Genomic DNA, 27,744 nt, shown 5'->3' on the forward strand with positions numbered 1-27,744 from the left:
GCTCTAAGATTGTGGGGACTGCTTTTGATAGGTTAAAAAGTGGCAAAAGGGGACAAATCAGAGGAGGGAGGTGGCCACGTTCGGAGCAGAGGGTGAAAATTAGCTGGGGGCAGCATTAGGAGAGGGGCTAAAGGACAAAATCAGGGAGGGGAGGCAGAGTTAAGCCCAGGCCTGAAGCACCAGCAGAGGGTGTCAGAGAGCAAAACCCTGGTGGCAGAAGCAGGGACAGAAGGGGCAGCAGTTACCCCACTAAGTCTCAGACAGTGGTGCTTGGCAAAGTAATTTGTTGGGGGGAGGGGGGGCGAGAGGCTTTTTTTTTGTATGGTCCCATAAACTGAGCATGCATATAAATAACTGCTACAGCTAGCATTTTTTGCATTATAGTGTATGTGAGAATGCTATCTGTAGAAATGTGCTAGCTAGGCACCTGCTATATCAGATACCAGTTTACTACACTAGCAGTTTCTTCCAGTCCCTTAGTATCAGTCACTGCTACCAGTAGCACTTTACTAGGCTACACCGGACCAGCTCTGATTGAACACTGTGATGTGACATGACATTCACCCTCCTGTTGTAGCCATATTGATCCTAGGATATTAGAGAGACAAAGTGGGTGAGGGAATAAGCTTTTACTGAGCCACCTGCAGGTGCCGAGAGAGAAAAGCTTTCTAGCGCCCCACAGCTCTTCTTGCTCTCTCCAGCAGCAGCAGGGCTAGTGACTGCTATTACCTCGCCCACCTTCGCACCAGGGGGCGTCTCCCGACCAGGGTACCAGCAGGGGCGGCTCTAAATACTTCGCCGCCCTGAGCAGGGCGGCATGCCCCGGGGGTCGCTGGGGTGGAGCCGCCTGCCGCCCTCCCCCCCGGGATGCCGCCCCAAGCACGAGCTTGGCGTGCTGGGGCCTGGAGCCGCCCCTGGGTACCAAACAGGATCCAGGCGCCGCCCCATGACCCGGGCAGACCCCCGCAAGCACCGACTCGCCGCGCTAGCGAGGGGGCGGCTCTTGCAGCAGGGCTGTTCCGGTTCAGCTCCGCCTGCGGGCCCAGCGAGGCAGCGCGCTGAAGCCAGTGCACACCCGGGATGGGGACAAGGCGCCGCCTCAGACCCGTGGCCTCGGGAGCTAATCAGCTGGGAGAGGGCGGGCTCCGCCCACGTGGTCAGCGCGGGGCGGTGGCATTGGCTCGGTCACTGCTGCAGGGTCACGTGGGCGCAGGTGAGTCGGGAACCGGGCTCTGCCGCCCCCAGAGTCACACCTGGAGGGCGGTGCCGTGTCACGTGACTTGCAGCGGAGGCGCCCGGCTGGCCGAGGCAGGTGAGGGAAGGTTCCAGCGGTGGAGGGTCTCGCGCGCAGGCGGTGGCGGCTGATAGGGGGCGGGGCTCTGGGCTTCCCCGGGGGTCGTTCGGAGCCCGGGCTTCTCGCGCAGCCCCCGCGCAGCCGGCCTGGGGTGTCCCTGCTGTGGAGCTAATGCAGGGGCCTTCCTGGGGCCCTGCGGCTGCTGCTGTCCCGTGGCAGGGCCTCGCTCCTCTGCGCGGCCCCCCCCGTCTACGGGGCTGGTGTGGCGCTTCGCGAGCGGGCCCGTGACGCGCGTGGAAACCCCTCGGCGCTGGGGCAGGCGGAGTTCTGGTGGGGGCCGATGTCAGCCCGGCCTTGGAAGCGGAGTGCCCTCCGGCACCGGCACCAGCTCATGAGAGCTGGAGGTGCCAGTGCCGCACAGAGAAGGGTGTTGGGCCAGGAGACAGCCGGGTGGTTCCCCTCCGGCTCCAGTGACAGTCCCTAGCTGTATCCATGTGGTGGTTCTCAAACTTTTGTACTGGTGACCCCTTTCACATAGCAAACCTCTGAATGTGACCCCCCCCCTTATAAATTAAAAACACTTTTTTATATATTTAACAGTATCATAAATGCTGGAGGCAAAGCAGGTTTTGGGGTGGAGATTGATAGCTTATGACTCACCCTGTAATAACCTTGTGGCGCCCTGAGGGGTCCTGACGCCCATTTTGAGAACCCCTGGTATAGAGGATCTGGCCCCTGCACAAAATACAAACCAAACTGTTTTTAATATTTAGATCTGCTAAAATAAATTTGCCCTTTACCTGTACCAATTTCTTCTGCCTTCATTATTCCCACTGTCTCTGTTTACATTTCCCATTATAGCCCTGGTGTGTCTTTTGCTAGTCTGGCATTTTCTTGTGAGCTTGCCACTGTTTAGATTTTGCATAGTCTAGTGCTTTCTCAGTTCATGGATCTGACCTGAGGATGTCTGAGAACATTTGAGATTTGCAAACCACTTCACAGACAAACGGCCCAAATCATGGTTACCCCTAAGTCAGGGCTTTGGAGTCGAGCCTGGAGCATGGAGCAGCTCTGGAGCAGTGGAGCTGCAGGTTTTTGCCTGAAGCTGAAGCAGAGCCGGAGCAGGAGGACAGCTCCAAAGCCCTACCCTACGTTCCTTTGAGCTGGTTAAACCAGAACAAAAGAGCAACAGTATGGGGCCCTTCTGTCTGGAACATGCACAACACAAGAAGCCTGAGAGCTATAAATCCATCTCTGGCTTTTTGCTCCTGCATGCCCAGGAGCTTTGGTGTTGGCAAGTGTTGTGTAGGCGAGAGGTTCTTACTCTCACCTGACTCTGCTCAACCTAAGTTGGTTCTTTTGGATAACAGAACTAAATATGCAGAGAATCCTGTGGCACCTTATAGACTAACAGACGTTTTGGAGCATGAGCTTTCGTGGGTGAATACCCACTTCGTCTGCTGCTTTTACAGATTCAGACTAACACGGCTACGCCTCTGATACAGAACTAAATATAACATCCAAACAATGCAGTATGTTTTGTTGGAGAGATGTAAGTGCACTGATTTAAAGACCTAAGACATTGCTACTATTTTTCAATGGACTATATTGTTATAAATGCTATATGACTTGCAAGATATAATTCATTGCTGGAGTAATGCATTTTTTTCCAAGCTCAGAGCAGTTTCCAATAGGTGGCTTGATACCTGCTTCCTTATGAGCTTTACTCACTGATCATTGTCAAACTAACCCTTTAGAAGAGTAAAAAAGGTGGTATGGAGAAACCACATAGGATGTGTTAGTCTAGTTTTTTTAAAAAGACTGTTTTAACCACTAAGATGAGGCTGATGTATGATAGAAAACACTTTTTGTAATAGGATATTGATACAGCTGCACCGTCGGTTCTGATCCTTCATATATGACAACTAACCTCCAGTCCCGTGGAGGTCAGTGGGAGTTGAGGTAGCTGAGCATCTCATGTGATTGAGTTAATAGTGGATAAAAAGAGTATACGGATGCTGAGAATTTATAACCATTATCTTTTGTATTACTCCCTTAATGTTTCATTCACATTTTATTACAAAACATTCTGGACATACTAGGCCTGAATCCGATCTCATTTACCCTGCAGTACATTCAGTGTCTTCTGTAAATGAGATCCGAAACAGGTATCCGATTCACCGGTATTAATATCACCAAGATTTTTAAAAGTGACTGAAAATCAGGCTCATTTAAGGCTCCCAAGTTGGGAACAGAAGAACTGAGGTGCTAAAAATCACTAGTCACTTTTGAAAAATTGGCCATAATGTGGTCTTTTCAATGAACTAAGAAAACTTAAACATAAGAAGCCAACTAATATATTATCTTATTTACATTAAAAACACTCCCTCCCTCAATTTCCTCAAAACCATTTATTTCTACATATAGTGAGCCAATTAAATTCATGATCTTATTACTGTTTCCCTTTAAGTGAGTTTGTAAATTATTTGGGATAGAGACTGACTTTTACTCTGTTTATATACTACCTAGCACAATGAGGCCCTAATCCTAGTTGAGGCCTCTAGGCCAGTGATGGGCAACCTGCAGCCCATCAGAGTAATCCACTGGCAGGCTGCCAGACCATTTGTTTACATTTGTACAGCTGCCCGCAGCTCCCAGTGGCCGAGAACGGTGAACCGTGGCCATTGGGAGCTGCAGGCGGCCGTGCAAATCTAAACAAACAGTTTGGCGGCCCACCAGTGGATTACCTTGAGAGGCCGCAGGTTGCCCACTGCTGCTGTAGGCACTAGTGTATACAAATAAGAAAAAATAAACTACAAAAGGTTAACACAATACAGCCTACAGGACTTTTATGCTCTTTTTCAGGCAGATTAATAATAAAAAAGTACAGTAATAAATTTACTCAGGATAATAAACTGTTGTGTAAGATGTCAGGTCAGATTTTGCTCTCTATTACATAAAATGGAACCTTACTGGAACTGTGGTGCAACAAAGAGCCATATTTGGCTTTTTTGGACAACTTTTCATGATAGACATCTGTGGAAGTATGGAATAAGACAGAGTTCCAAATTAGAGAAAATGATTTAATATCAGACCTGGTGCAATTTGGCCTACCCTAGTGTGATGGAAAGTAAATTTTAATCCACTCTTTCATTTAAAAATAGTGTAGGAAAATAAATTGACCCACTCCAGAGGTAGTCTTAATTAAGGTCTCTTGATTTTAAGCTTGGATCTCATTCCAAAGAGTAAAAACTGTTTCTTCTCAACATGCCATATGTGTGGTAAATCATTAGATTCATCAGCTTCTTTTACAATGCCCATTTGCCCTATTAAACCAGTTTGCAGCAGTTTCAGTAACAGTGAAGAGGTGAATGTCAGCAAAGAAGACTGTGAAACCACTCTGTGCGTTAATTACATTAAGACAAGTTTTGGCATAGTCTCAAACTAATTTCCTCTCCTGTCCTTTAAAAAAAGGACTGGGCTCAGCTGTTGTGCAGTAAAAACTACGTTTTGAAATAAATACAAGTTTAAGTTTTCACCCTGTGATTAACTTATAAAGACCTGACCATGTTCTTGTTGAAGTCAGTGGCATAGCTCCCATTGACTTCAGTAGAGGCAAAAATGAACCTTGAACGAAAATAAATTGCCTCTTGAAATGGACATTTATTTATTTACTGGTTAGGTAGCTAGTTGAATGGAAACAATCCATATGTCACTTTTAAAGTAGAAGAACTAAGATAAATGCATTAACTATATTAACTTTTTTTTTAATTTCAGGTAACTTGGTTTAAAGCAGATGAAATGGTGAAACTAATTCACACCTTTGCTGATCACAGTGATGATGTCAACTACTGTGCCTTCTCTTCTTCCTGCTTGGCTACTTGCTCCCTGGACAAAACAATCCGCCTCTATTCTTTAAACAACTTTACTGAACTTCCCTACTCACCATTAAAAGGTCACACTTACGCTGTCCACTGCTGCTGCTTTTCTCCTTCTGGACACATTTTAGCTTCATGTTCGACAGATGGTACCACGATGCTGTGGAATACTCATAATGGTCAGATGCTGGCAGTGCTGAAGCAGCCCCGAGGCAGCCCTGTAAGAGTTTGCCGATTTTCCCCTGACTCCGCTTACCTAGTTTCCGGTGCAGCTGATGGTAGTGTCGTTCTTTGGAATGTGCAGTCATTGAAATTGTACAGGTAAATACCAAGTTTTACTGATGATAACTAAGAAAGCATTTTGGAAATGTAATATTCATATGGCCTGATCATCAGAGGTGCTGAGCTTCTACTGACTTCACCGAGAGCTGTAGTTGTTAGCACCTCTCAGGATCAAGTCTTTAGGCCATGTTTACACTAGCAAAAATATAATTCACCAGTATACTACTCCACTGGTAGTATATTTATGGTGGAAATTGTACTGTAGACATGGGTAGTGTATTTTTACCACCACATTGTCCAACACCGAAAAGAGGAAATTGGGCCTATAGAGGTATGGAAGAAGGAAATAAATGGATAAAATCTCAGCACTTCAAATGTAACAGCTATATTTTGTTAGTATGAAAAATTAGAGCAGCCTGGAGATGCAGTATTTGATTTAACTGTTGTTTTAGCCCAGCTCTTATAGGACCAAATCCTGATTCCTTTGTGATCAGGGCTTGTCATTTATTGCATAAATCATACTCCTTCAATAGAATTGATTTATGGCAACTGGGAATAAGGGACAGTGAGATTACAAATTGGAGCTGTGTCAGATTTGATTAATGAGTCAACATCTTAAATTTATTTAAAAAATAATAATCAAAATTCCTTTTGTTTATACATTAGTATATTGTCATAAGTTAATAATTTACTTATACACTTTTCATACTTTTTTACTTGCCAGAGTAGCATATGCTTTAGGAAATGTATGCTTGTGTATTACCCCTTTTGTATTGTACTGCATAATTCAGATTAAAATCTAGTTCTAAATATACATAGTATAATGGTATGTTATATTGTATTATAGTTTATTACAGAAATGAAGCTGGGAAAGGTTATTTTGTAAGGAATATGTTTAAAATGTCCACTATTTATCTCCTTCCCCCGTCCTCTATCTTTTGCTTGTAGAATAGTGTTCCAATTTATTTATTGTGGATTGATGTTGGCTTTTTTTAATCTAGGGTTGAAGGGTTATATTCCTTTTCAGAGGTGAAACCCCAGATTTTTGGCCATCAAAGGATGGCTATACCTCCCAATTACTGTTTGTAGAAGGTATACTTTGATTGAATGGTACAAATAGAAGACCTGATCTTTCTTTTTTTTGCACATCTAAAACTCTCACTGAAGTCAGTAAGGGATATGGGGACAGGATTCAGCCTGCTATTCAGTAGCAAATACTTATTTACAAAAATAAGGACTGGGAAATGCCCTTTTTTCAATGATTCTGTTTACAGTGAAGTGTACTTTTTTTAAAAAAAAAGATTTTTTTGAGGATTTATCTAGTTTGTCCATAGACATTGATAATTAGCTCTCTGGGCCAAATCCTGTAGTCTACTTCGGGGAAAATGTTATTTGAATTTAGAGAGGGATTGCAAGTTTTGACCCTGGAGTTAGAAATTTAATAAAGGCTTCATTTCTTCATTGTCCTGAATAGTTCTTCCTGTTTTTGCACTAAAAAGCCCTATGGTTTTAGCAAATTTCTTAGGACTTTGTGTGAAAAGAAGGGTACCTGGAGAACATTTAATTAACATTCTTCTGCTTCTGGACAGCAAGATGAGTGAATAGCAGCTTGTGTAGGCCAACCCTGTCTTTTACCTGTTGTAGAAGTGTTACTGCATGAGTGGATGAGCTTCCTGTTGCCTTCGTCTTAATGACTTAGAAGTAAATTGGAAAACTTTACAAAACTGAATATTTGTTAAATGTCTGAAATCCTATACATTTAAAGATTGACATACATTTTTTTAAGTCGTCTTTAGCCATTTCTTCCTTCTTTATGATACATACAGAAGGCTTGAAGAGTGTGGGTTGTTTTTTTTTTAAATTGCCTATAACTTAGAAAAATTAGGAATGTCAAATCTCGCTTTGCTCAGAGGACCAGTGAGAGGTCTCAGAGCATGTTTATCGTGACCTCTTGAAGCACTGCATTTTTAATAGAAGTTTAGTTTATTCAGAAGTTAAGTGGATGTTAACAAAACCAGTTAAACCATTATCACTAAAATTCCTTTCCCTTCTCAATTACTTGCATAGTCTTAGCGTATGTGATGTCACCATTGTACTTTCTCCAGTCATCAGTGTCTTCCAGACTGAATTTATAATATAAAAAGCAATCCGAACATTTAAAGTCAAACAAAAAACTCCTTTGTAGGCTGCTTTTACAAATTGTAAAGAAGCAAAAAAGAACAAAAAACCCACTTTTTTGCCTTTGCAGATTCAACATTAAGGCCTAGAGAGCCAACTGCTTGTGTGACTTTTACTGCAACTGCTTTGTGTGTGCAATTGCATTCTCAAATTTGGTACTGGCATGCACGGTTGCGTGCACAAAAATGTATATTGATCTCAAACCTTTATAAAAATGGGGCCTAATATGTGCAGTTAAAATTACAAAGAAATACAGCCTAGAGAAAAATAGTTGAAAATAATTTCATCCTTTACCTGCCAGACACAAGGTCTATAGTCCTTTGTTTCTCCTGCAGCATTTGATGGTATTACTAATATTTAAAGGAGAGTAGAGAAAAGAATACCCCTCCCACACAGTTTTAGGTGTCATGTCATTAACTGCTACAAGGGAAACAGAAAAATCTTTGTCAAGTCTGTGTGTGTGAATGGATTGATTACCTTTTAGTTTGTCTTTGGTACACTTAACTTCACAAAGTCTTATGAAGATGCTGTTAGAGTACAAAGTATTATTCATTATTATTAAACCTCCATATCTAGAAGCTCATATGCAGTTTTCTTAAGCCTTTTGATAGCCTTAATTCTTCTTCAAGTGCTTGCTCATGTCCATTCATGTTAGGTGTGTGTGCTTGCCACATGCACTGGTGCTGGAAGTTTTTCCCTTCGTTGTATCCATAGGGGACCAGCTCTGGCACCCTCTGGAGTGTGAAGTGCATATGGCATGGTATGAGGGACACTGCTGGCACCCCCCACCCTCAGTTCTTTCTTACCGCCAGTGACAGTGATGGAACATTCCTTGCTTTGGTAAACCTCTTTGTCCAGATCTACTTCCCACTGTTTCTTCAACCGCCTGTCTCCTTTCCTCCCTGTCTGGGCCTCTATAACTATGGACCACTGGGTCCTAAGTACTGTGGCTCAAGGTTATGTCCTCCAGTTTATTTCTAACCCCCCTCCCCCCATCTCTCTTCAGGGACCCCTCTCACGAGAACTTGTTTTGGCAAGAAGTACAACTTTTTTCAGGTGGGAGCTGTGGAGGAAGTCCCCGTACACCACAGGGGTATGGGGTTTACTCCCCTTACTTTCTGATTCCAAAGGCCAAAGGGGGTCCAAGACCCATTCTGGACCTGCAGGACCTCAACAGATATCTCAAGAAGTTGAAGTTCCACATGGTCTCCCTGGCCTCCATCATCCCTTCCCAGGATCCAGAAGACATACACCGCTCTCGATTTGAAGAATGCATATTTCCCCATAGCGATATTTCACAGGCACAGACGCTTTATCCATTTCATGGTAGGCTTCGCTCACAACCAGTTTGTGGTGCTCCCATTTGGGCTGGCGATGGCATCGAAGGCATTTACCAAGTGTATGTCAGTGGTGGCGGCTTACCTCAGACGCCAAGGTATTCGAGTTTATCCATACCTTGACTACTGTCCAGTCAAGGGCCGCTCCAGGGCAAGCCATGTGCCACGCCCTGAGCCTGTTGATAAACAAGAAAAAATCAACATTAGTTCCAGTACAGAGGATAGAATTAGTCAGAGCAGTAATTGTCTCCACCTGTGCAAGAGCCTTCCTGCCACAAGACAGGTTCCAGCATGTGGTGGATCTCCTTGCCAGATTCTCCGTGTTCCTTCTCACCATGGCCTGGGTCTGCCTCCAGCTACTAGGCCACATGGCAGCGTGCACTTAAGTTGTTTGCCACACGAGCTCAGGCTGTGGTCCCTCCAGTATTGGCCCACCATCTGTTCCCCATCCAGAGATCACCTGGACAAGGTCATTACAATTCCACCAAGGGAACTTACTTCTCTGTGGTGGTTGATTGACCGAGTGTGGTCTTACACGGAGTACTATTAGACAATTCATGCCCCTCGGTCTCCCAGATTTCCAATGCCTCCAACCTTGGCTGGGGGGGCACACCTCGACAAGATGCGGACCCAAGGGACATGGGCAGTCTGGTTGGCCTCTAGGGTCCTCCTGCTGCACCTGACGGGCAAAGTGGTATGGGTGCTGACGGACAACACGGTCTCAATGCGGCGTTTGAAGGCAAGGGGGAGTGTGCTCGTCAGCTCTCTGCCAAGAGGTGCTCTGTCTGTGGGACTTCTGCATCCAGCATGCTATCCACCTGGAGGCCTGTCACCTCCCTGGCATGAAGAATACGCTGATGAATCGCCTTAGCAGGTCCTTCTTCTCACACTACGAGTGGTCGCTCCATCTGGAGGTGGTCCAGATGCTCTTCCAGAGGTGGGGAACTCCTCGAGTGGACTTATTCGCCACCAGATGGACAGGAAGTGTCATCAGTTCTGCTCCCTGCAGAGCCTTGGCAAAGGTGCCCTCTCCAACAAGAGCTCAAGCGTCCTCAGCAGCCTTCCTGGCACACGTTCCTATCCAGGATGTTTGTAGGGCCACAACGTGGTCTTCAGTGCATACGTTCACGGCACACTACACTGTTACCCAGCAGGCCAGAGACGGTGCTGGGTTTGGCAGAGCTGTGTTACAGTCTTTACATCCATGAACTCCTACCTGCCTCCGGTAGTACTGCTTGGGAGTCACCTAACGTGAACGAACATGAGCTTGCAGTTACCTTTTTCGTAACTGGTGTTCTTGGAGATGTGTTGCTCTTGTCCATTCCATGACTGCCCTCATTCCCAATGGTCGGAGTTCTCAGTAAGAAGGAATTTAGGGTGGAGGGAGCTGGCGGTGCTCCTTATACCGCGCCATGCGGACGCCACTCCAGAGGGTGCCAGAGCTGCTCCACTGCGGGATACTGCTGAGGGAAAAACTTCTGGTACGGTACATGTGGCGAGCACACACACCTAATGAGAATGGATATGAGCAACACATCTTGAAGAACACTAATTATGAAAAAGGTAACTGTCTTTTATCAACTGTTTTGCTTTACCTTTAAATTACCACACTTTGAATGCTGTGTGTAACTGATTTGTATCCATTGTAGTGCCTACATTACTGTTCCTCAGAAAAGATCCAGTAAGTGACATAAGTATTTGCAAAGAAGCAGTTCACTAGATCTTTTCCTGGAGGAAGGAGAAATGTCTCAGTTTTATCTGGCATAAAAGTGAATGGCAGTTGTAAAAAAGTGTGTGGGGGGGAGTGTATTTGTGTTAGTATTCATGATGCTACAGTTAAGATATAATATGGAAAAAGTGACAAAGAGTCCTATGGCACCTTATAGACTAACAGACATATTGGAGCATAAGCTTTCGTGGGTGAATACCCATTTCGTCGGCTACTCCTCTGATACTATGGAAAAAGTGTTGCTTCCAGGTAAACGTAGCTTAGTGTAGCTCTTATGTCTGTGTTTAGAGAGGGAAGCACCATTTCATGTGATTAATTTATATTTGTAAAACCACAATAGATGCCTAACGCTCTTGGTACTTCTGAAAATAACTAAAACTGCTATCCACAAAAGAAAACCATCAGCTATCTCACAATACAATAATCCATACAGAATAGATGGATAAACTGAATTTTGTCTCATGGGACAGAAATGTTGTCCACCATTTTCCCACTTGGAGCCTGATCTAGAGAGCTTTAAAGCCAATTGGAGACTTTCCATTGACTTCATTGGGCTTTTGGATCAGGTAGGCCCACTGAGTGCAGCCAGTGGATGGGACACACTGCTAATTTAAATGTGAACTAATGGCTGGACATTAGAAAAAAGGCAAAACAAGCCTACATATCCACTATAAACTCCTGTTTGGCTAGAGATATTTTTTTTAAAGTGAGTTGTACACATTCGTTCCTAACTAAAACTTGGCATACAAAACCTCTGAGAATAATTTTAACTGACTTTTTAAAAGAGATTAAAAAAAATAGAAATCAGTTCTTTCAGACAACATTTTCTTCTTGTATTTCTGTTGTTCAGAAATAGCCCCATGTCCTAAACTGGAAAATATTAGTCTCTTAGACACATAATATGGATCTATGCTTGAGTTTTTGGGAGAGTAAAACCCAGATCTGACAAATTGAAATGTCTCTAGTTCATAGATGTGATTTTCTGTTTATGTATATTTAAGTCTCTGTTGTGATGGTTGCATGTTAATCTTTTGATTTAGATGAATGTCTGAGTTGTAATTTGCTCAGTATCCTGCTCTTGAGAATACTAAATCTATGAGGGTGGGCTTTAGTTCAGGGCTCATGTTATTACTGAATCAGAATATTGCCTTGGGGTAACATCTCCCATTCTCCTTCTGTGGTCAGAAATCAGATCCCTGTGCACATGTTATATATGTGCTTATTTCACATCTGTTTGCATAGTTTGTCATCTTTTGTCCCTTTTTATTATGCTTTTTAAGCTCCATATTTAGAAACAGTTCAGTTTTTCACTTTTTTTTCTATATCATACGGCAGTTAAACATCAAAATTTCAGAGTATTACATTCCCTAAACTCAGTCTTTTATTCTCTTGCTTTTCAGATCTGGGAGTGTTAAGGATGGTTCCTTGGTGGCATGTGCGTTTTCTCCTAATGGAAATCTCTTTGTCACTGGATCATCATGTGGAGATTTAACCATTTGGGATGATAAAATGAGGTGCTTGTATAATGAAAAAGGACATGATCTTGGTGTCACCTGCTGTGATTTTTCTTCACAGGCAGTTTCTGGTTAGTTCCGTTAATATTTTAAATAATTCCTCTTTCATATTATTTTTTCCTCCAGCTCTTGCTTTTATTCATAACGATTTTATCATCAGTGCTCAGGACTGAATAGCAACTGAAAGTGTTCTTGATGTTTCAGACTGTTCCCGGTACCCCTCATTTGCCCTTGTGCTGGAGTTGATGATGAAGAAATGTTCTAGGAATCTAAGTAGGTGGTTGAACACTTCATAGCTTGTGTAGACCAAGCTTATTGCACACACCAGGGGTTCTTTGACTTCCTCTGTTTCCTGCACACCCACACAAGCTCCCTGTGTGCCACCCTCCCATCCCACCCTTTTAAAGGAATTTCCTGCAGCTGCCCTGAGATTCTCTCCTGCTAGGGATTGTATGTCCCTCATCTTCCCATAGCAGGGTCCCACATTCTCACCTCCCATACTAGTGGTTCTGTGTACACTGCTGTTCTCACCACCCCCTCGTGTGCCCCATTCCCCCTTCCTTGCTCCCCAGAGCTGGGGCTGTATGTGCCCCGCCATACCAGGTACCCACAATCTGTCCCTATCTGGGTTCTGTGTGCTTCATTCCCTCTTCTTCCCACTCTCACCTCCCCCTCCTCATGGCAGGGGCTCTGTGGATCCCCCTCCTCCCATGCCATGCTCCCCCATTCCTCTTCTCAATGACAGGGGTTTTGTGTGTTATCCCATTTCCCTCTCCCCCTATAGCAGTCTCTCCTCTTCTCCCCCATGTCAGGGACTCTGAATCCTCATTACTTCCTTTCCCCCATTTTCCTCTTCACCACTATTCCAAGGGCTCTGCCTCCTACTTCCCCCTCACCCCTGCATGCCAAGGGTTGTGTGCATGCCCCTTTCTCCCATGGCATCCCATACATTCTCCTGCCCCACTATTCTTCTTTATGTCTGGGAGTGAATTCATTCACAAGCTAACATGTTCAACTCTACTGGGAGGAAGAGCAGAGATGAGATGGATATTATGTTGGAAGGCAGTAATGGGTGCCATCAACCAGTTGTTTGATCTATAGACAGTTGTTAAGGTGCTTGAGTCTGTAGCTGTGCTTAAGAGGGGTTTCATGTTCGCCCCATTTTGGTTTTCCGATTTTCCCCAAAATCAGTAGGGTTCAGGCCATTAATGCCTAGAACATCATCTGAAACTTTGTAATTTGATTGGATGGGGCATTCAAAGATAATCATGTTACAGACAGACGGATATAGTGACAGGCTAACAGAAAAATGCTGTCAAATTGAGTGTAAGGCCTTTGCAGGCTCAGCCAAGAAGCAGTCCAGCATATTTATAAAATCATTCAGTTGCTGATGTGGAAGTTGGGTCCATATTAATAGACCTCCACTGTCTGGATAATTAAACCTGCCAAGCACAGGTAAGTATGTTAGATGGGCAGAGCTGGGTCCAAAAAGCAGATTACTGGAATTTTGAACCAGAATATTCTCTTTGAACCCACAAAGGGGTTCCCTCTTTCATATAAGCTTCTAGTTAGCAGGTGTCTAATACATTTGAAGCTCTTCTGCTCTCTAGCTGCAGAGGAAGGGTGGGGAAGATGGCCCTTTCTGTGTCCTCTACCCTACAGAGGCCCTGACTGAAGAAAGCACTTAATCAGATGCTTAAGTCGCATTGATTTCCCATTTATTATTTTCTTGAATCAGAGCCAGAGTCTCCTGACTGCTCTGAGGGAGGAGAATCTTTGCTATCCTTCCTGTTCCCTAGAGACTGCACTGTCAAACAGGGAATGTCTCTGCTATTCTACCCCTCCGTTATCTTCCTAGCTACTGTGAGAAAGGGAGGGAGAAGGAGTTTCTGTTACTCTAACCCCATCCTCCTTGCTCCATTTTGGTTTTTCTTTAAGCAAGAGTAACAGCACCTTGAAAGTGATATCAGTTTACAATCATAGTGTAGGACTAGACACAATCACTATAGGACATCTAGTCCAGTCTTCTGCATTATCTAGACCATTCCTGGCAAGTGCTTGTCTAACCTGTTCCTTAAAATCTCCAGTGGTGGAGATTCCACAACCACCCTAGATAATTTGTCCCAGCGCTTGACTTCTCTTACTGTTAGGAATTTTTTCCTAATATCTTACCTAAATCGCCCTTGCTGCAGTCTAAGCTCATTATTTCTTGTCCTGTCCTTGGTGGAGAAGGAGAACAATTTATCATCCTCCTCTGTATAACAATCTTTCATGTACTTGAAGACTGTTATCATAACCCCCTTCAATCTTCTCTTCTGCAAACTAAACAAACCCAACTTTTTCACTCTTTCCAAATAGGTAATGTTTTCTCAACATTTAATCATTTTTTGCTCTCCTCAGAAGTTTCTCAAGTTTGTCCACATCTTTCCTGAAGTGCGGTGCCCAGCAATGGACGCAGTGTTCCAGTTGAGGCAGTAACAGTGCTGAGTAGAGTGGAATGATTACTTATGTCTTGCTTACAACACTCCTGCTAATGTATCCCATAATGTTTTGTGTTTTTCTGCAACAGTGTTACATTGTTGACTCATTTAGTTTATGATTTACTATAAGCCCTGATCCTTTTCAGGAACACTCCTTCCTAGGCAGTTATTTCCCATGTTATATTTGTGCAATTGATTATTCCTTCCTAAGTGTAGTACTTTGCATTTGTCCATACTGAATTTTATCCTGTTTATTTCAGTCCATTTCCTCAAGATCATTTTGAATTCTAATTCTGTCCTCCAAAGCACTTGCAGTCCCTCCCAGCATCGTATCGTTTGCAAACTTTATAAGTGTACTCTCTATGTCATTCATCCAAATCATTTATAAAGATACTGCATTGAACTGGACAGATCCCTGCAGGACCCCACTCAGTATGTCCTTCCAACTTCATTGTGAACCACTGATAACTACTCTCTGAGTATGCTTTTCCAGCCATTTGTGCACCACTTTATAGTAGGTTAATCTAGCCTATTTTTCTCTGTTTTGGTTACGTGAGATCACATGAGACAGTATCAAAAGCCTTATTAAACACGAGATAATTACGTCTGTTACTTCCCTCACAGCTACAAGGCTTGTTACCCTGTCAAAGAACAATATTAGTTTGGCATGCTTTGCTTGATTTGTTCTTGACAAATACATGTTGACTGTTACTTGTCACCGTATTTTCTTCAAGGTGCTGACAAATTGTTTGTTTGAATATTTGCTCCATTATCTTTCTGGGTACCAAAGTTAAGCTGCCTGGTCAGGATTGCCCTTATTCTTTTTTTTTTTATAAATAGGTATTATATTTGCCCTTTTCCAGTCCTCTGGGATCACTCCTGTCGTCCATAAGTTCTTATTCTTTCATTATCACTTTAATCCAAGATGCCTTCCACCTTCAGCTTGTTCCTCCTTGTTTTTCAGAATCAAATCTAGAATAGCCTTTTCACTAGTTGCCTCCTCCCACTTTCTGTAATATAAAAGTTGTCTCCAGTGCTGGATAATCTGTGCTGTGCTGTATTACTTCCAAACAGATGTCTGGTTAGTTGAAGTCCCCAATCACCACCAAGTCCAGTTTTGGATGATTTTGTTAGTTTTTTGTTTGTTTGTATGTTTTTTTTAAAAAAAAAAAAACTTCATTCACCTCTTCTTTCTGATGAGGAGGTTTAAAGTAAACTCCTACCATGACATCGCTCTTGGCTTTTTTGCCCGTTTTATCCTTACCTGGAGATTTTCAACAAGTCTGCCTACTGCTTCTGTCTCAACCTCAGTGCAAGTGTGTACTACACCTCCCTCTTTTCCCTGTCTGTCCTTCCTGAACAAGCTGTACCCTTCTGTACTGATGTTCCAGTCATGTGAATTATCCCACCAAGTTTCTGTGATGCCCATTATGTCATAATTGTGATTATTCACTAGTATTTCTAGTTTTTCCTGTTTATTCCCCATACTACTTGCATCAGTATACAGAGATCTAAGATGTTCATTAGATTTCCCCTCTATATTCCCTCTTGTATCTCTTTTGTCCATGTCATGATTGCCCATGTTGCCCCCAGATTCTGACCCTTTACCCAGGTCGCCATGTTTTGGACTTAACTTGGGTTTTTGTTCCTGTCCAACCTAGTTTAAAGCTCACCTCAATAGGTTAGTTGGTCTGTGTCGGAAGATACTCTTCTCCTTCTTCGATAGGTGGACCTTATTTCTGCTCAGCAGTCCCTTGTCCCGGAATAGCATCCCGTGGTCAAGGAAACCAAAATCCTCTGGGCACCACCATCAGTGCAGACATCTGTTCAACTCCACAGTGTCTGTCTCTGCCTGGACCCCTACCCTTGACTTGAAGGATTGATGAGAACACCACTTGTGCCCCCAGTTCCTTCACCCTCACTCACAGAGCCTTGTAGTCACTTCTGATTTGCTCAGGGTTATACCTCACAGTTTTGTTAGTGCCACATGGATGAGCAGCATGGGATTGTAATCACTGGGTCGGATGATCCTTGGCAGTCCTTCCACAATGTCTCAGATACAGGGCCCTGGCAGGCAGCACACCTCCTAGGATGCCAGGTCAGGCAGGCAGATGGATGTCTCCATTCCGCTTAAAAGAGAGTCACCGACCACCATCACCTTTCATTTTTTCTTGGGAGTGATGGCTGCGATCCTCCCAGCCATGGGAGTGCATGCCTTCACGACCACCACCTTTGAGGGAGATTCCTCATCCCTCAGGGCCAGGGTACCATACCAGTTTTTCATCTTTATTGACAATGGATTTGGAGCAGGGGTGGTGCACTGCCTACTGCCAGAGGTAATCAGAGGCCAGCTTCCTCCCTTTGAAAGAACTGTTTCCTCCTCCACTGGTGGTTCATCTGCAGTCCTTTCCAGCTGGATGGGTTCCTCAACCTTGAGGTCTCCATATGCATGTTTTCAATGAACTCTTCATTTTTGCGGATGCTCCTAAGCCTAGCCACCTCCTCCTGTAGCTCTCCCACCTGCTCCCTGAGAGATTCTACCAATAGGCACCTCTCATGCAGGATAGTCTTCCCAGCCTGGCTTTCCGCGATAGGGAAATGCAACCCACAATCTCTGTGAATCCACACTAGGACCTGGGTATTGTCAGAATCTCTTTCTCGATATAGATGCAGGTGGAGGAGCCAGGAGCATTGTTGGGATTGGTGAGGTGACCTTTCTAAATCATACTGATTTTATTCTTTCTCCCTCTTACAAACTCCCTCTCAAACTCCTCTGTTTGCTACCCCTTGTTCGCTAGCTCCACCTGTCTTTTAAGTCCTTCTCTCCTATGTCAGTCTTGCCCCCTCATTCTTGACAGTTTCTTTGCTTTCTCCAAGGTTATGAATAACAGCAGTGATATTGACCAGTCTTGTTTTCACTCTGCTGTTGCTTGGCAAAACCATGAGCTGCAGAAGAGGCATGTGGAAATGTCTGTCTGCAGAGTCAGAGCAGAACTGTATTAAGTCATTCCAGGGCCATAGACACAACATAATGTGGTGGCCAATGTGGCCCGACTCTCTACTTTAAGTGACAGTGGTCCTCATCTCCATTTAAAGAGAGGCAGAGGTGGCAGCTGGAAGGCCTCTCCTCACTGTGCTTATTCCTGCAGCCAGGATGCATCCATTGGAGTGGTGAATAGGCTAAGACAACTACTCCTGCCACACACACATTTCTTTACTGGGGTACTGTCGGTGGCATAATGAGTCTTATAGTTAAAACCCCATTGAAATATGTGGGGCTGTTCAAACTTCTTAGCGCTATTATGTCAGGCTATCTACAGACTTAGGAGGACACCACTACACCAGTTTTTAAAAAAATGAAATCTGAGATAATTGCAGGAGTTGTTGCCATGTGCATGGGCCTACACTGACTGTGCCTTGGTCCAGCCCAGAAAAAGACAACACTATACTGATCTTCATTCTGTTCACATTTGGAAGGTTATCTTTGGAATGGCAGTAGCTACAAATTTAACTTGTATTTATAAATGGAAATTTAACTTCTACAGAAATTGATATCTTTGGCTTCTACACTTGGCAGGGGAAGTTTGTATTTGCCTTAAGCAAGTAGATTTTTCATATCCTACATCAAACCAGGATTCATTGTGGAATTTATGATGGATGGCTGTGAAGAGATGTGTGGTATAGTTGTGTAAGCATTGAACTTGTATAGCAGACATAACAGTAGTTACCTAAGCAGCAGAAATGCACAAATAGAAATGAAGGAGAATCCAGCAGAGTGACAAAGGTGTGAAGCCCTTACGTTCAAAAGTGTCTGGCAGATTGAAAGGCTAACATATTTCATAAAGAGCTAGAAAACCCCATAAATAATAACTTGATTTTGTGGGAGACCATAGCATGAAACAGGAGCCTTAGTTTCAGTGGCAATAAGTTATTAGCATGTAACCTGCCTTAATAATCTCATCATTTATTTCTGCTTTCTAGATCTGTTTATGAAGCCAGGGTTCATAGGTTTTTTGTGATCTTTCATGAAGTGGTAAATAAAATTCTATTTTCAAAGTTCACAAATATGCCAGGCACTGTTTTAGTGAAGTATCAATTGGAATTTTTAAAAATGCCAAAGAATCATAATTACATAGTAAGCATGTTTCATACTACCAAACAGCATTGGTTACACTTAAGACTAATATATTACAGAAAGCTTTAACTATCATCTGCTGCAAAGAGACAGACAGACAGGGAAAAGTTGAGAAAGCAGAAAGTGATTGTATGCTACTGAATGAAAAGTTAGCGATTTATAATACCAAATCTATCAAGTGTGTGTCCACTGAAAAGTGCGTAGTAATAGGGGGAATAATTTCCAAGTTGTGAGGGACAGCACTGAATTATTCTATCATGATATAGGAAGGGGGTTTGATGTTTAAATAAAATCTCTAAACAGGGGAAAGACTCCCAGAAAATGCAGTTATGAACGAAGCATTGCACCTGTGCACCTGTGATTTCCTTTACCCTAAAGCGAATCATAGTTTTAGAAAGAAAATATTCCAAAGATTACTTCATAGATTTAAAAATTGTGCCACCAGTAATGCTGCCTCCTGCCAATTCTGCCTTATAGGGGAGAAATGGACAAGAAAATGTGCATTTCCCTGCATGAGAGTAAAGATTGTTTTTTTTTTGGCTGATCCCAATGGTGTAGTTTGAAAACTACTTGTAATTTTTTTTTAAATGAAATTTTATTTGAATCTTATATTTTTTTCTCAGTTTTATTGCCAATAGTTGAAACTTTCAGTATTACTGGCAGCCTTTAAAAGGTAACAAAGTGCATGAAAGCAGTGCTTACCAGTATAATGAAAAGAAAATCTTTTTTTAAACTGAATTTCTTCACCTTCCTAATTCAAAGAACAGCTTATGAAACCAAAGCTTCTGATTATTCTTTATGCATTAGGCTATTCATAGCAGATGACTCTGCTATTTTCTTTAAATTGGATTTAGTTATGGTTAATTAGAATCTTAACACTTCTTTTCCCAGAAGATATAGATTTTAATTGCTCTGAAAAAAATAAGGTTTGATTTGACAAATTCCACTTCTTTTGTGTTAAGTGGGAGGTTGTTTTTTCCACAAGCTAGTGTATAAAATATATGGTTTAATAGCTTACATTGTGGTTTAGGATTTCTACAATTCAGCACTTCTCTTTTCTCCTCTAGAATCTTGTGTTGAATCTTTATTTCTGTTGATATAGATTTCATTTTGATTTTTTTCTGATTCGTCTATTTCTGTGACATACATGTTTTCATTGTAGTTTCTTTCTTTTTCATTCTGACAGTGATGCACTGTAGATGGTTTTCTTCTCATTTGGGAAAACTACTAAAAGCCATTCTTCTGTTTCCATCCTGCCAAGTACATCAAATCATGTCACTTCTCTGTGGTTGTTTGCTAATTGGCTTCTTAGAATTGAATCCACTTTATAAATAGCTCTTGCTTTTCATCATAGTAAGAATCGTATGGTTAACCTGCAGTTGCAGGATAGAGAACTGTATGTTTTTGTTTCTATTTAAAGTCAACCATCCTAGCTTTAACAATCTCAGTAATGAAAAAGGAAATACTGCAAATGAATCCCAAAAGCTACCAGAAAAACATGCTGAAAACAGAGTTAGTAGCAATGTTGTTACTGATCTGTAAAATGAAAAGTGTGCATAATTTGTTTTATACATTCTAATTTTAAGTGCTTTTTTTCATTATAATTAATTGATGGAGAATAAAGGTATTATTTCCCTGGGGATTTGATAGAGTTGTTTTTCACAACTCCTTTCATATTCCAGGGAATCCCAAAGTGCCTGACAAACAAAATTTAATCTCTCTTTTATAAGGCTGTGACTTCATATAAAATTGTGGGCCACTCCTTCACCTCAAGTCAGAGTTTACTATGGCCTTGTCTTTGCTGGGATGTCTTCACTGCCCCCAAATGCGGGTTTCTTGAATGATAGCTAATCTATATTATATTACTGTAAACAAAACAAAAACCCCTACACCTGTTCTGACAGTGAAGACTTAATCTAGGAAAACAGATGTCTTCTTAACGTGTTAGCTAACATGAGGTAAAATTCTAGTGAAGAAAAAAGGCAGTTTGTAACATTAACACAAATTAGCATTTTGAGTTAAAGACCAAGAGAGAGCCTAAAATCCCTCAACCTGCCTTTTGTTTACTTGGGCTTAACTCATGTTAGCTAAGACAAGGTAAAGAACACACCTTTTTCACCTAGTGAGGATAAGGCTTCTGCAAGCATTGTATAAGGCACTTGTCTATGACTGCCGTTGAGGGAAATGTGATGGTGAACACTCCTTTACCCATATCAGTAATTGTCATTTGCACAGTTATTGGGTTTCTGACCTGGTGCTTCCCTGACTGGATTTCTTGATATTCAGGGAGGGCAAGTCACTGTCCATTATGAATGTTTCTCCCCTCCTCAATAAGTGCCCGTGCATTAGGGTTTGAGGCTTCAAAGTATGCTCTGGCCCCAATCCAGCAAAAGACTTAAGTACATTCTTTGCTGTATCAGAGCCAGAGTACTTAACACATTGCAGGTTCGAGCCCTTGGATATTAGTAAGGCACAGAAAAGAGAGAAACAATAATGGTTAAAATAACTGGCTGATTCTTTCCTGCACAGTATCGTCACACAGCATGGGCGGTTGAGGGGGGAGGCCTCAGAGAGCCCTGTTCGGGGTTTGTGATTCCCAAGGCCAGCCTTGATCCTGACCATACTTAGAACATCTGATGGGTAGCAATATATTGTGCCTCTGTCACAGAGCACTTAAAAGATTCTGTGCTGATGGAGGATAACTGTGGCAACGAGGATGGAAGTAGCAAGACCCAACTGCAGCACCAAGCAGGGAATACTCATCAAAGGGGATATTCTCTGCTGGATATTTGCAGCCCATTTGTGCCATCTAAGTGGAATAAAGGAACCATAAACTAAATTGAGGTTCTGGCCCATTGTCTGATTGTACCTAACAGGGAAAAAATCCTAGGCCCAAACTGCAAAGATCAGATCCTATGCAAAACTTGTGTCTAATTCTGAGATGTTTGGATCCAAGGCTTTGGGTCAGCCCATTGTACAGATAGAGGAAAGCTGCAAAGTTCAAAACTGCATCTGAGTTTATGCACACTTCATGGATTTTTGAATCTGAGGTTTTGATTTGGACCCAGTTCTAATGAGAACTGGTCAAGAATATCTTTTTCTGTGTGACAGATTACCCTAGAAATGCTTCCATGATTATGGAGAACTAGGATTAAATTTTGCTCTGATTTACTTCCCCCACATAACTCTGTTGAAGTTGATTGGTCTGATTGGGTTTAATTCAGAACAGAAGTTTAGCTGCTGTGTAGGTCATGGGAATGCATATTAAGGCTCCATAGGAGAAACTTTCACCTAGTTTTTCCAAAATGTAAAACAAGTTGGGCAAAAGAATACATGTAATTTGGTCATCTGGGGCCACTTCTCTGATTTTTCTACATTCTCCACAGCCTTATATGTATACACAGGTACCACTCCTTCACGCTTCCCCAGAGCTGTACCGAGTTCTCCTGGGAAAACAGGCCAAATTTTGGAGACATGCATGCTATCCTTGCATCATTAACTATCCAGTTAAAGTGCCATTTTTAATTAATATCACATGAAAATCTGAATTAAAAAAGGCTTGCATAAAGGCAGGAGAAAGCCCTTAGGCTTGGTACCATTTAAAAGTTACAAACATATGCTTCAAATTTCCTTCTCTTGAATTTTTGGATTTTCAAATGTGTTTTTTACTCCCAAAGCCCATTGCATACAGATTGGTTTTGAAATGTCAAGATTTATGACATTTATGTGAAAGATTTATACAAGATTAAAATTAATGAAAAAGTGAGACATGATCTTAACTGAGGCACAAAGTTTTAGATGATTAAAATAACACAAACCAAGAAAATAGTTGCTAAGGAGACGTATTTTCACAGTCAGTAAAGGAGCATGACCTTTTTTTAGATTTCTCAACCATCCACACTGGACTGCATTGAGGTCCTTCAGTAAACAAATTAACTAGCTAAAGGCAGAGTTCCATCCTCAGATACAGCTCCCACTTACGTTGTTGAAATTACCTATTCAAACACTAGTGATGAATTTGGCCCATTATTTTTTAATGTACAGAATAGCAGTTATATACAGTATTTAAAACAAGTTTGCTACCTAGCCCTCAGTCAGTGCTGATCACTTCTTAGTATTTAGGAGCAATTTTATCATACTGTTACAACTGCCTCACACACTACTCAGCAGTGGAATGCACTGATTGGGATTGTATTTTAAATAGGCAAACTTCTTTCATATGCCGTTTTAATTGTCTCTTTATCTGTAATGACTAGAACAGCTTTTCTGAAACTGGTACTGGTTTTGCAGTCAGGTTCATGGTTTCATTTGTCAGAATATGAACACATTATAACTAAACTGATTACAGTTATGAAAATATGTCAAGTACTCTTGAATTTTACATGGCGTACATTAGGTTTTAAAGTTTGAGAACTGCTGACCTGGAGAGGACATGCATACAACCATGTTTAAAGGCTCTCTTGCTTCATCCAACACAAAAAAGAAACAACCTTTATTATCCATTTTGATCAACCCACCTTCAAGTAATCAATAATTTGAGTAGTAGGAGGAAGGAAAAACAAAAACTAAAGAAAACAAGACAACTATAGCAACTATGAATGTACAAAGTATCTTTTGCAAAAAAACCCAAACAACTCCACAGTTTTGTATTGCCAGATTTGTCACAAAATTATATCATCACAGTAAATTGACAGTAGAATCTGTTTCTAGACCTCTAACTTCTATATAAATCACCTTTTTCAAATACAGCAGAAAGCTGCTAATTTGTACTAATGAGTGGTAGGCCCTTTATGAATTACTGAATTTTGTGAATAAGCACACTAGAAAAAATGCAAGATTTGTTTAATGTTTTTACTTCTTTGTATTCACTGTGCATTTAATTTGAAAATCGAAATTTCTATCCTTAAGGACCACGTTCTTCATGGTCCCCTTGTTATATGATATCCTTCTTAGTAGATATTTTACTTAGATTATCATAGAAGTGTAGAACTGAAAGGGACCTCAAATGGCCATCTGGTCCAGTGCCCTAATCTCTCGGTATGAGAGAGTTCAGCCTGACCATTCTAGAAAATGCGTTACCAAAGGTGCTTTAGTCATTTATTTGATATGAGTATTTTAGATTTAATTATGATTATATATATGTTATCTTATAACAATATCATTTGTTAGTTTATATGTAGCATATATTGTAAAAGCTGCTAAATCTTAGAAAAGGGATCTAGCGAACAACATTCTACACTTAAGTCTTTGCTGAAAAATTGGAGCTGAAATTGTTTTTAGTGTATGAATTACAAATTTGGGTCTACTCTAAATGAAATAATATATATTTTTTTTCTGTAGGGCTGTTAAATATTTTGTAAATAAATCAGGCCAAATACACATCGAAGCCACTCTTTTTTTGTTGTCATAATACCACAAAACAGACTTTTTAAAAAACTTTAAATAATTGGCCAGATGCTTTCCTGCACTGTAGCTCCACTCAGCATGCGAGGTGGAGAGGGGAGAAATTAAACTATCTTGTATGGCTGGGAGTAAGTCTTTAGCTTTGACTACTATCTCATTTTTATTGTCACAACTGCTCAGTTTGAGATTTCTTCCACCTATACTATTCATGAAACAACATTTGAATGTGATATCTGCTATACGATTTATCTGGATTGCAAAATCATACCATTAATTTGTATTAAGTATGTTATCAACACTCTAAAAAGGTATTAGGAATGTGGAAGCTAATTTTCAAATTGAAATGTTAGAATTGTAACCTAGCATACTTGTCTGTCACATTCTTTTCAGTGCTTCTGATCCCCTTTAAAACATTTTCATTTTATCAGGTGGAGAACAAGGATCTAGATACTTCCGAATGGCATCTTGTGGTCAGGATAACCAGATCAAGCTTTGGCTTATTTCACTTGCTGATCTCTTAGGTATGTATAGCAATACTTTTCTTTTTTACTCAAAATTAATAACTGTTTAGTTACAATTTAGTGCTAATAAGCTAATATCTATCAAGGTTATAGATACAAAGTTAGTGAGACTAATCACATGCTTTTAAAGTGAAGCTGCTTAAGTGCTTTGTTAGAGTGGAGTCAGAGGGCTCAGCACTGTGCAGGATCAAGCTTGGCTTAACTTCTTTATTTAAGTTTTTAACTGATGTACAGTAATCAGTTACAGTATGTTACAAATCCACAGAATAGTTGGTACATTATTATGTTACACATTTTATTATACAAGAGTATTTTTTATTTGTTGGAAGCTACCAATAATTTGTTTGAGTGTAGAACTGTTGAAAGGTGCTCGGTTGACATGCTTGGAGACCAGAGTCCTCTTTTTACCCTCCCAAAGAGGTACAGTGCAGACAGTGATGGTATTAAAATTACCTAGTCCTGAGCTAAAGTTGACCATAACTAGGAGTGACTCATTTATCCATTAAATCTGTGACATCTGCTAAAACTGCAACAAATATTTCTGCTATGGGGGGTGGCTTTGTGATTTAGGTACCAGTCCAATAGAAGTGGGACTGAAAGCTTCAAAACCATTTTCAATAAGGGGGGAAGAAAACCTTCCCTCCTCTTTGTGTGTTCTGTATGTATGTGTAGATATTTAACTGTATAGGAATATAATTATATATTACATACAAAAACCTATTTTAAAAGAATGTTAAGATTTCAAAGTGAAGCAGCAGAAGTGAGGAAATACTAAAGTTAAGGTTGCCCATGCAATCCTAATTACCCCCTTCTGTGCATGCATTATGGTATGAGGCCAGATCCATGAGCATGCTCTGGTGGCACAAAACAGCCACAAAGCTAGTTTATCCAGGAATTCTAAGCAGAGCAGATCCATAATACTTGCTTCTATGTCAGCCCTTCTTGCACACTATGGCACAAGGGGCCTGGCCAAAGAACAGAGGGTGTGGTTGGGGAGTGTCCCTGTGCCCCATTAATCACTGCTGTCTTTTATGCTATTGACATCTGGCCTCACTTGATTACACTATATCAAGCTCCCAAGTTTTCAGTCCTGTTAAAGTAATAAATCAAAACGTTGATTGGTTAACAAGTTTAGAAAAATCATGTGCTGCTTTTTGCTAATTGTATTTGTAGGTTGTGAATTAAAATATGAATGCACATTGAATGGGCACTCTGCCCCAGTCCTGGCTTGTGCATTTTCCTATGATGGGCAGATGCTAGTCTCAGGGTAAGCAGTTTCACTTTATTTTAGTTGTTTAAATTTTACAGAAGATGGCTATGCTTAGGTAAACATTTATCTCCCCCTTCTGAAGTGGAGATAGAGTTGGTTTTGTTTTTAAGCACTGAAGTTAATTCTCAGTTACTTGAAAAATTACTAAGGAATAGGATGAGAGTGTTGGAGTGGGGAGAACTCAATTTCAGCTTTGGTGTATGAAAAGCTTTTCTGGACACCTATCTACATTATTACATGAAGATAATGTAAACAGTGGCCTAGAACTTTAAAAAAAACACTGTTTTAAAATATTGACTTTGAAAAATTTATATACCTACACATGCACACACAGTTTGAAAGTGATGCATGTATTTTAATGATGTTCTAGAATCTGTTGGAATAAGATGTGTAACATTTAACTACCCAAAGGAATTCACTCTTTCTTTTGGGTGTGAGGCGGGGGACACATGCAAAGTGTTTATTTCTGCTGCCAGATTTCTGTACTTTTCCAAAAATTTATCCCTAATATTTATGGGCACATCACAAAAACTCTAATTTATTATATATGTATAAAACTTGTAGATACATGTACAAATGCACAGTTTGTATGTACAAATGCTAGTGTTCCATGCAAAAATACATTTTTTAAAATTGCAAATAGATATGCTTATAAGTATTTCAGGCAGACATTTTTGTATGCCTTAAAGACTGACTTTTCAACCTGAAATTATCACACACACATTGACAGTGGAATAGAGGGGAAAGTCAGAACACAGACTAAAACATAGGAGTTGATATGATTAAAAAAAAAAAAAATCTTGTAATTTTTTTGGGCCAGGTTTTGGGCCAGTTGCGTGATTTTTGAGGGTCTGATTCATGATTTTTGATCTCTTGAGGTTGGCATCCAGTCTGTACTCCATACATATTTCAGGAAAAACTGTAGTTGCTGAAAATAAACATGTAACTCTTTGTATTTGGATTATCTTATTAAAAATAATGATATTTTAACTATGAAGTATTTTACATTCTATATTGAGCCACTTCCTCTAGTCTGCTTTGCAGATATTCAAGGTCCAAATTGAAGCAGAAATACTTGGAGGATAGGAGCATAGGTGTTGGAACTAAGGATACTGGGAGTGCCGCTGCACCCCCTGACTTGAGGCGGTTTCCATCATATACATCGTATATCCATCACAGTTTGGTTCAGTGGCTCTCAGCACCCCCACTACAAAAATTGTTCCAGTACTCCTGCGTAGGAGCGCCCACTCAGTCAGTTTTCACAGTGTCCACACATGGTTGAGCCTATCTTTGCAGCTATTCCCTGTACTGGAGCATTGAGGGGACAAATGTGAATGAGCTGCTGGTGTGGGATAGCATGGCCAGTGGATTTATGTACTACACAGATGCACTGCCTCAAAAACCTATTGGAATTAGAGGAGCTGTGGGCTTCAGCCACTACTCTTCCTGCTAGGCTATACCTCAAGCTGCTGTATAGATGTTCAGGCCCTACCTCTAGATTTCAGTGAAGAGGATTGCTACGTCAAAATTTTTGTCTCACAAGGAAAGTCTAAACAAACAGATTTGTCCCATAGTTTTTAATTATAACAGTTTGTTTTCTCATCTCTTTCCATGCCATCATTTAATTTAATGTGTTTTTTTTAAAAGATCTGTGGACAAATCCATCATAATACATGACACTGTAAGTATTGCATAATTCAAGATTGTTTTACTGAATTTTTTT

General features: G+C 41.2%; 1 protein-coding gene across 6 annotated transcripts in view; it reads left to right on the plus strand.

The window, feature by feature from the left end:
• Positions 1-953: 953 nt before the first annotated feature.
• WDSUB1 (WD repeat, sterile alpha motif and U-box domain containing 1) overlaps positions 954-27,744 on the plus strand; it is a 57,494-nt gene continuing 30,703 nt past the window's right edge. Inside the window, exons 1-7 of one of the 6 annotated variants that reach the window (XR_012656655.1) lie at positions 1,051-1,312; positions 5,072-5,493; positions 12,099-12,283; positions 12,417-12,485; positions 24,659-24,751; positions 25,925-26,018; positions 27,669-27,702. Coding sequence is in view for 5 of the 6 variants with exons in the window: in XM_032795116.2 (XP_032651007.1) it covers positions 5,096-5,493; positions 12,099-12,283; positions 12,417-12,485; positions 24,659-24,751; positions 25,925-26,018; positions 27,669-27,702 (873 nt within the window). In the remaining variant the exon portion in view is untranslated. Of the gene's footprint in view, positions 1,313-5,071; positions 5,494-6,257; positions 6,547-12,098; positions 12,284-12,416; positions 12,486-24,658; positions 24,752-25,924; positions 26,019-27,668; positions 27,703-27,744 lie in introns of those variants that run through there. The other 5 variants (XM_032795116.2, XM_032795117.2, XM_075070208.1 and 2 more) reach the window with 5 other exon arrangements.

Source organism: Chelonoidis abingdonii, chromosome 10, assembly GCF_003597395.2.
Source record: "Chelonoidis abingdonii isolate Lonesome George chromosome 10, CheloAbing_2.0, whole genome shotgun sequence".
NCBI classification, from domain to species: Eukaryota; Metazoa; Chordata; order Testudines; family Testudinidae; genus Chelonoidis; species Chelonoidis abingdonii.